The 9,845-nt window shown below is 49.7% G+C and overlaps 1 protein-coding gene across 1 annotated transcript in view; it reads left to right on the top strand.

Annotated features, from left to right (window-relative positions):
• The window catches only part of CHRNB4 (cholinergic receptor, nicotinic, beta 4 (neuronal)), a 14,112-nt gene extending 8,588 nt beyond the window's left edge, over window positions 1-5,524 (top strand). Inside the window, exons 4-5 of the mRNA XM_011982730.1 lie at window positions 312-1,272; window positions 4,984-5,524. Coding sequence (XP_011838120.1) covers window positions 312-1,272; window positions 4,984-5,142 — 1,120 coding nt within the window. The 3' untranslated portion in view covers window positions 5,143-5,524. The remainder of the gene's footprint in view (window positions 1-311; window positions 1,273-4,983) is intronic.
• The last annotated feature ends 4,321 nt before the right edge of the window (window positions 5,525-9,845 follow it).

The raw sequence follows: 9,845 nt of genomic DNA, 5'->3' as shown, positions 1-9,845 counted from the left end.
TCGCTTGAACCTGGGAGGTGGAGGTTGCGGTGAGCCAATGTCACACTATTGCACTCCAGCCTGGGCAACAGAGTAAGAGTCCGTCTCAAAAAAAAAAAAAAAAGAATGCTTTGGTGCTTTGATGGTAGGGCTCTCTCCATGACATAGTTGCCAACAAAAGCAGACCCCTTTCAGTGAGGGCCTGGGGGACTGGAAGGGTGGAAGGATGACTAGTGGGAAATAATCCCAAAGGGCTCTTCAGTGAGTTCTGAGAACAGGCCAGGCCTTGTGTATGGGTTTCACGATGTTCTTCATGCCCTGACCCTGCTCAGCGCTGACGGGACCTATGAGGTGTCTGTCTACACCAACTTGGTAGTCCGGTCCAACGGCAGCGTCCTGTGGCTGCCCCCTGCCATCTACAAGAGCGCCTGCAAGATTGAGGTGAAGTACTTTCCCTTCGACCAGCAGAACTGCACCCTCAAGTTCCGCTCCTGGACCTATGACCACACGGAGATAGACATGGTCCTCATGACACCCACAGCCAGCATGGATGACTTTACTCCCAGTGGTGAGTGGGACATAGTGGCCCTCCCAGGGAGAAGGACAGTGAACCCACAGGACCCCAGCTATGTGGACGTGACTTACGACTTCATCATCAAGCGCAAGCCTCTGTTCTACACCATCAACCTCATCATCCCCTGCGTGCTCATCACCTCGCTGGCCATCCTCGTCTTCTACCTGCCGTCCGACTGCGGCGAGAAGATGACGCTGTGCATCTCTGTGCTGCTGGCGCTCACAGTCTTCCTGCTGCTCATCTCCAAGATCGTGCCGCCCACCTCCCTCGATGTGCCTCTCATTGGCAAGTACCTCATGTTCACCATGGTGCTGGTCACCTTCTCCATCGTCACCAGCGTCTGCGTGCTCAATGTGCACCACCGCTCACCCAGCACCCACACCATGGCACCCTGGGTCAAGCGCTGCTTCCTGCACAGGCTGCCTACCTTCCTCTTCATGAAGCGCCCTGGCCCTGACAGCAGTCTGGCCAGAGCCTTCCTGCCCAGCAAGTCACACGTGACCAAGCCCAAGGCCACCACCACCTCCACCAGCCCCTCCAAACTCTATGGGAACTCCATGTACTTTGTGAACCCTGCCTCTGCAGCTCCCAAGTCTCCAGCCGGCTCCAGGGATTTCTGGCTGCGGTCCTCTGGGAGGTTCCGACAGGATGTGCAGGAGGCATTAGAAGGTGTCAGCTTCATCGCTCAGCACATGAAGAATGACGATGAAGACCAGAGTGTAAGTTGCTAGCCAGCCCCTGCCCACCTGCCCAACAGAAAGGGCTCAGATAGTAGCACCAGCTTCCCACTTCCTGCAGTTAATTCACAGGTAACAAGAACTCTCAAACTCTGAATAAGGAATCCAAAATTGAAATGAGTTTGTGTTAAATATTCTAGCTTCATGCATCCGGGGAGAGGAAGGAAGTGCCAGTGATTTTGTTTGTTTGTTTTAGGTGTCCCAGAAGCAAACCCTAAGATGGGGACTTGGGTGCAGGTGGTTTACTTGGGATGTGATCCCGGGAAGCACAGTGAGGAAGGAGGGAAAGTGAGACAGGGAAAGGAGAATGAATGAGCAGGATACTGCCATGGGTGTCTGGGACTCAGTACCCTTGCAGAGCCTCTGAGGACCCGTGGGAACAAGCCTCAGAATCACTCCCCTGGAAGGAGGCTGAGGTATTTACCCAGCAGCCCCCATTCCCTAAGGGATGAGGGTAGCCCCAGGACATTAACTCCCCTGCGCTTCCAGGTAATGCCAGCCTGCCAGAGAAAGCGCCCTTGGTGCTGGAGAAAGCCCTGAGGCAGAGGAGAGAGGAAATGCAGGCACCAGAAACGGAAGGCTGGGAAGTGACTCTGCAGGCTTTAGGGAACACAGGTGGGCTGGGGTACCAACCGCATCTGCCCCATCCTCTTCAGACTTGCAAAGAAGCCATTCAAGCACTTATAGCTTTCAGGGCTTTAGGAACATCAGTAAATATACTATGATTACCACGGTAATGAATTAATCAATTGTGCTAACTAGAATTACAGATTTTTTATTTTATTTATTTATTTTTGTATTTGAGACGGAGTTTTGCTCTTGTTGCCCAGGCTGGAGTGCAGTGGCACAATCTCGGCTCACTACAACCTCTGCCTCCCAGGTTCAAGTGCTTCTCCTGCCTCAGCCTCCCAAGTAGCTGGAATTACAGGTGCTGGCCATCACACCTGGTTAATTTTTGTATTTTTAATAGAGACAGGGTTTCACCATATTGGCCAGGCTGGTCTTGAACTCCTGACTTCAGGTGATCCGCCCACCTCAGCCTCCCAAAGTGCTGGGATTAGAGGCGTGAGCCACCGAACCTGACCTAGAATTACAGATTTTTTAAAAAGAGGCTTAATTTACTTTCACAGGACAAAGCAATGAGTGCTGGAGTCTGGGTATTTCACATGACTCCTTTGAATAAATAACACTTCTAAGGACAATGTCATAGTAACAACACAGAATGTGGTGGTGACAGAAATTTTCACACCCATTTCCATACCAGGAGGGAGAACAAGTTTCATGCTCTTGTGAATGTTCTCATATCAGCACCTTCAGATCAGATTTTTTGGGCAGGTTTTTACTATACAACATGGTGTCTACCCCTATGCAGCTGCATGGACAAAAATGGACATCTCCTCATTCTTATCTTGTCAAGATTGCTTTCCACTCACTGCATTCTCAAGGAGAAGCACCGGCATTCCATTAGTTAGCCCACAGAGAAAAGAGCAGGAACAGCTCCAGAATCACACTGTGCCAAGAAAAGAAGAGAAATGCAAACAAATGGAATATAGGACATGAGATATTCTTCTGGTGTAGTTCTTGGACCAGCAGCACTGGCATCACCTGAGAGGTTATCAGAAATGCAGAGTCTCAGGCCCCAGTCCAAACCTGCTGGCTCCAAACCTGCATTTTAACCAGGTCCCCAGGAGATTCCCAGGCCCATTGCAGTTTGAGAAGCACAGCTTTATAGGATTCTCAGATTTCACTTTCTAAAACGTTAATTTGATCATGCTATTACTTAGGTTAAACCATTCTGTAGGTCAGCATCACCTAATTCATTGGTTCCCAAACATTAATATGCAGCCTGGGGCCCTGCTGGCTACGTGAGAACCACGTGGGCTATGCTGTAGGACCACCCTTTCTTGACTGAACCAGGATCTCTCAGGGAGGCAGATTGGAGCCTGCATTTTTAACCAGTTCCTAGTGGTTCATGTGCACATTCTAGATTGAGAAGTACTGGTCTCCTGCGTCCCTGGCCGAGCCGGCACCCACCCTGAACTCTCTTCTAAAGACCTCACCACCCCCTTGGCACTCACGTACCTTCTGCTCTTTCTAGCTCAATTAATTACAAGCCTCTTAAGGGAAGGAGCCGGGCAGGACCCCTGTTGTTATAATCACCAGTGTTCATTAAGCTCCAACCACACATCAGGTGCTCTGCCAGGAACTGACATACATTACTGCTAACCCTCCCTGGAATCCTGTGAAGTGGCTTTTAGTAGAACCCCCATTTTACAATAAGGAAGCTTTCAAAGCAAAGCTCAGAGAGGTTCACTGACTTGACCAGTGGCACACAGCTGGCCCAGGGCAGTGCCAGGCTCTGTACCCAGATCTACCTGACATCCTTAAACTCTCTTGCCCTTCCTAGTTTCTTGCCCTGCACTGAGCACATGGCCGGCTTATTGGTTGATTGACTTTCTCATGGATAGTTGGAGAAAAGAGGCTTTCTTCCCTTCCAGAGCATGCCTGCCCCTAAACCAGCCCATGCTGCTTCTCATCTTCAGTACTTTCACCCACCCTGGTGATTAACTGGTCACTATAAATAGCACAAAAATATTAAAAGGGGGAAAAGCATGTGCGCGCACACACATACGCACACGCACACCGCTTGAAATTAGGGCTGTTAAAAAGAAACCCAGGAAAGCCAAGGAGTGCTCTGTGGAGAGAGCTGTGCTGTGCCTGCTGAGTCTTGGGGACAGGTGCCAGTCATGCTTGGTTGCAGGTGTCGGGGTTGGCTTGACACAGGATTATCCTGCACATTAGATACACCGTTGACAGGGCCCTGACAAATTGGGTCACTGACGTCAGCATGCCCGTTGCTGCCCACATTTCCAACTCCAGAGCCTCTGCTGATTTCCCAAGCCTTCTGATCCAGCCCGTCTCTGCCAGGGAATGAATGTAGTGTGAGCCAGCCAGTCCAGGGGTGTGAAAGCAGGCATAGGGGAGGGAGGCCAGGATCCTGGGCACACGGGCGTTTCTCTGGGCTCTCCCCCAGTGCAAAGGAGACAGGGCCCATCTGTGGTGGCCCCTCTGGAGGCCAGCCAGGTCTCTGCCAACCTTATACCCTGCAGCAGGGTCTAAGAAGACCACAGAGACCTGGATGATGCAGCAGGAGGAGGCTGGGTCTTAATTACAGGGAACAGACGCTGCTGTGAACAGACTTGAACAAATTAAACAGTAGGATTTCCAGGTGTTCTGTAAGCCCCCGTTTCCCTGCTCCCACTGAACTAGGTGAGAGCCACCTAGTTCTTTCTTTAGCTAGAACCAGCTCAGGCAGTGAGTTTGGGGTAAAAGTGAGAAGATGGGGCTTCAAGATCCTCAGGCCCTATCTCCTATTTATAACCAGATTTTGTTTTCAAATCACAGTATGTGGTATTAACAAGCCCTCACGTTCCTAACTTTTCTGTACAGCCCAAGTTCCCAGTGGCCCTAAAGTGCTGTGGGGGACAGGCAGGGGTGGAGGTGGAGAACATTCAGAGAGGCTCAGAGCTGCCCAGCTGATAGGCCAGTCTGGGACTCAGAACTTGCCCCACTAGTATGCAGTTCCACACCTGTGGCCTGTGGAGTCCCTGGCCAGATAGTAAGGGCCTGACTTGGGGAAAGGAGGGACCCCAGTACTTGGCACCTGTGACCAGCCCTTCTCTCTGCCTGCAGGTCGTTGAAGACTGGAAGTACGTGGCTATGGTGGTAGACCGGCTGTTCCTGTGGGTGTTCGTGTTTGTGTGCGTACTGGGCACTGTTGGGCTCTTCCTACCGCCCCTCTTCCAGACCCACACGGTTTCGGAAGGGCCCTACGCTGCCCAGCGTGACTGAGGGCCCCCTGGGTTGTGGGGTGAGAGGATGTGAGTGGCCGGGTGAGCAGTTTGCTGCTTCCTTCTGGGTTGTGGCTGATGAGGCCCTAAATAAATTTGACCACTGGCCATCAACCCCATCAAACCAGCCACAGCCATGAAAGAGGCAAGGATGGGGGCCTGGACTGTCCTCTCTGAATGCCTTGGAGGGATCCCAGGAAGTCCCAGCAGGAGGGAGCTTCAGACAGTTCAATTCTGGCCCGTCTTCCTTCCCTGCACCGGGCAATGGGGATAAAGATGATATCATAGCAGCACCTACTATGCGTCAGCCATGGTGCCGGCCTGCCTCTCCATCGCCATCTCTCTCCACTTCCCCTTGTCCAGTCCCTCACACACTTCTAGTTTCTTCCCAGCTCAGAGGCTTGGCATTTGCCATATCATCTTTTTTTTTTTTTTTTTTTTTAATGGAGTCGTGCTCTATTGCCCAGGCTGGAGTGCAATGGCACAATCTCGGCTCACTGCAACCTCCACCTCCCAGGTTCAAGTGATTCTCCTGCCTCAGCCTCCCAAGTAGCTGGGATTACAGGAAGCTACCACCACGCCCAGCTAATTTTTGTATTTTTGTTGGCCAGGCTGGTTTCGAACTCCTGACCTCAAATGATCCACCTGCCTCGGCCTCCCAAAGTGCTAGGATTACAAGTGTGAGCCACTATGCCTGGCCTTCCCTATCTTCTACTTGAACCTTCTTCCTCTTCCCCCAGGCTTCCCAAGCTCTTTCCACAGCCACATCGGTCAGGGCATGGCTCCAATCTATTCTTTGCTTCAATGTCACCTCCTCTGAGAGGCCTTCCCTAACCACCCAATCATTCTAAAGCAGCCTCCCTATGATCACATTACCCTGCCTCCTTCCTCAAGCACTCCTTGGTACCTGCCACTTTTATCTGGTGGCATATATGTCATCCACAACTCACCCACTGGAGTGTGAGCTCCATGAGAACGGGGACCTGCTCCTTCACATTCATGGTGGTATCCCCAGGGCCTAGGACGAGCTTGGCACACAGTAGGTGCTCAATAAATGTTTGCTGAATGAATGAATGGCTCCTACCCCTCCTTCAGATCCACATGCCCCTCCTCTGAGCAGCCATCCCGAGTTTCCCCATCTGAAAGGCATGGCTTGCTCCTCCATGACTCTACGGCGCTGGTCGTTTTGCAGTTCTCTATCATGGCTGAGTTCAGGTCTGTCTCCCACACCGATGCTCTGATTCACTCCTCACACATATTACCTTTTGCACAGTGCCTGGCATGTAGTAGGCACTCAAAATATTGGTGGAATGGAGGAGGACGTTCTAAAATATTCTATTTTAAAAATTACTATACAATAAAATTGACGTTTAAATATATAGTTCTAGGAATTGTAACACATGTATAGATAACCACCATCACAATCAGGACACAGGAAAGATCTGTCATCCAGAACAACTCCCTGCTGCTATTCCTTTAGACTCCTGACTCCCTGCACTCCTAGCCCCTGGCAACCACATATCTTTTCTCCATCACTACAGTTGGGTCTTTTCAAGAATGCCATTTAAATGGAAACATACAGTAGTGACCTTTGGAGACTGGCTTCTTTCATTCAGCATAGTGCCTTCAAGATTCAATCAAGCTGGGGTTTTTTGTATTGCTGAGGAGTGTTCAGTTGTATGATGTTGACGCATGTTTAGGCTGTTTCCAGTTTTTGGCAATTATGAATACAGCTGATATAAAGATTCACATATAGGATTGTGTATGAATAAAAGTTTTCATTTATTTAAACACTCAGGAGGGTGATTGCTAGGTTATATGGTAAGTGTATATTTAACTTTATATGAAACTGTTGAGGCCAGGCATGGTGGCTCACACCTGTAATCCCAACACTTTGGGAAGCTGAGGCTGCGAATCACCTAAGGTCAGGAGTTCAAGACCAGGTTGGCCAACATGGTAAAACCCTGTCTCTACTAAAAATACAAAAATCAGCCAGGCATGGTGGTGTGTGTCTGTAATCCCAGCTACTCGGGAGGCTGAGGCAGGAGAATCGCTTGAACCTGGGAGGCAGAGGCTGCAGTGAGTCAAGATTGTGCCACTGTACTCCAGCCTGGGTGACAGAGCGAGACTCTGTCAAAAAAAAAAAATAATAATAATAATAATAATAACATGAATGAAAAAAAGAGAAAGAAACTGTCAAACTGTTTTCTGGAGTGGCTGTACCATTTTGCAATCCCACCAAAGTATGAGAGATCCAGTTTTTCAGCAACTGGATTCCACCCTGGTTTTAATTTGCATGTCCCTAATGGCTAGTGATTTGAACATCTTCCATGTGCTTTTTTTTTTTTTTTTTTTTGTCGTCTGTATACCTCTTTGGTGAAGAGTCTGTTTACCTCTTGCTCATTTAAAAAATTAATTGTTCGTTTTCTTACCATGAGACTTTTTTTAGAAAACTTTATTGAGGTATAATTTACATACCATAAAATCCACCCATTTTAAGTGTACAATTCAATGAATTTTCATACATTTATCACCAGAATCCAGTTTTAGAACATCTGCATCACCCCAATAAGATCCTTCATATGCATCTATACTTACCGTTGAGTTTTGAGAGTTCCTTATACATTCTGGATACAAGACCTTTGTTGGATATATGACTTACAGTATTGTCCCAATGGGGGACATTTGCCAAGAGATGAGAATGCTATAATTGGGGGCCTGAGAGGTGGGTCCCAATTCTTACAAACATCTTCCATTCCACAAACTGTCTCCTTTTGTTTGGTTTTAATATGGGTAAGCAGCACATTCTGGAAACAATAAAGGCAACTCACCATCTGAACGCCAGGAGGAGAGTTCATGACAGAACTTCCTCCTGCGATAAAGGGATGTCAAAGAAGCCAACATCAAGGCGACACCCCTATCCCTGGTGGGTGGTCAGAGAGGGCAGGAGGCTCCAGGGCACACTGCCTAGCCAATCAGTGCACATTCTTGGGGTTGCAGATGGTGGTGGGGAAGGGGACAGAGGGGTTCTGTGGGGGACTAGGATGGGAACCCCAATGCCCTCTCAGATTGCTCCATCAGAAGAGCAAATGAGGCCAGACACAGTGGCTCATGCCTGTAATCCCAGCACTTTGGGAGGCCAAGGCAGGAGAAGCGCTGAGCCCAGGAGTTCCAGACCAGTCTGGGCAACCACAGGGAGAAGCCCCTCTCCACAAAAATAAAAAATTAACCAGACGCGGTGGTGCCTGCCTGTGGTCCCAGCTGCTTGAGAGGTTGAGGTGGGAGGGTCACTTGAGTCGGGGATGTGGGGACTACAATGAGCCGAGATGGAGCCACCGCACTGCAGCCTTGGTGACAGGGTGAGACCTTGTCTCAGAAGAAGAAGAACAAATGAAGCCTCATTTTAAATTCTGTCTTATCTTTCTTTAGTTTTGTTGGGAGAAAAGCTGTGCTGGGAGAGAAGCTGAGGCAGAGCTTGGAACATGTCCTGGGTCCAGGGTAAAATCCCTCATGGCCTTTGAAACGTGTCTAGACTTGCCAGCTCCTTGCTTCTAGCACTCCCATTATCTTAAGTAGCCATGTTTCAAAGAAAAATGCTAAACCGTCACAGTTGTAGTTCATTCGCTTCATACATCACTTCTTTTCAACCCCCACATCCTCACCACCTGTTTCTTTGATCATCAATAAATAGCATGGGCTCCCAGCGCTCAGGGCCTTCCCAGCCTCCATACCCCTGGTCCCACTTTCTCTCTTGCCTTTTCTCATTCCTTTGACTCCGCTGGACTTCGTTGCCCCCACGGCCTGGTGTTGGGTCCGATCACCCCAACAAATTTTCATTAAGGAACAAGCCAAACATAATCTAAAGTTAAGAGCAGTATAACCTCCAGGTACCATCACCCTGCCTAGACAATTATCAACTCATGGCCAATATTGTTTTAACTAATTTCTACCCACCCCTAAACTATAAAGACTTAAAAAAAAATACCAGTGTTATATCTAAAACACTTAACAATTACTTAATAGCATTAAATACATGAAGCCCCTTTCTGAGTGTGTTGGCGCCTCTCCTACAGCGCCCACCTAGCCCGGTTGTCCCAACCCCCTGCGGGAGCTACACACGCTCCGGAAGCCAGGGACAGAGATTGGGTCCCTCTCCTTCCTGGCGATGGTGACAGCACCTGTTCGGATCTGGTTGTGTGCTGCCGTCCAGAGCGCCCAGCCCAGTGCAGAAGGAGCCCGCCCAGCGCTGGGGACTCCCACGCGGAGCACCTTCCCCTACTGCACGTACGCCCAGCCCCGCCCCACGCACGCCCTCGCTTGGCGCAGCTGCACTCCTGTCCTCCCGCAGGTCCGAGGGCGCCGGAAACCCAGCGGCGGCGAAGCAGAGAGGAGCCCCCTGCGTCTCCGCCCGTAGGGCTCCGGGTCTGGGGTCTGCGCTGGAGTCGCGCGGGCAGAGGCCGTCGCTGCGCCCGCCGCGCCCTCTCCCGACCCTGTCTCTTATACACATCTAGATGTGTATAAGAGACAGCATATTACCTTTTGCACAGTGCCTGGCATGTAGTAGGCACTCAAAATATTGGTGGAATGGAGGAGGACGTTCTAAAATATTCTATTTTAAAAATTACTATACAATAAAATTGACGTTTAAATATATAGTTCTAGGAATTGTAACACATGTATAGATAACCACCATCACAATCAGGA

This window comes from Mandrillus leucophaeus, unplaced genomic scaffold (assembly GCF_000951045.1).
Source record: "Mandrillus leucophaeus isolate KB7577 unplaced genomic scaffold, Mleu.le_1.0 Scaffold241, whole genome shotgun sequence".
Taxonomy (NCBI): domain Eukaryota; kingdom Metazoa; phylum Chordata; class Mammalia; order Primates; family Cercopithecidae; genus Mandrillus; species Mandrillus leucophaeus.
This window is presented reverse-complemented; position numbering and strand designations above follow the sequence as displayed.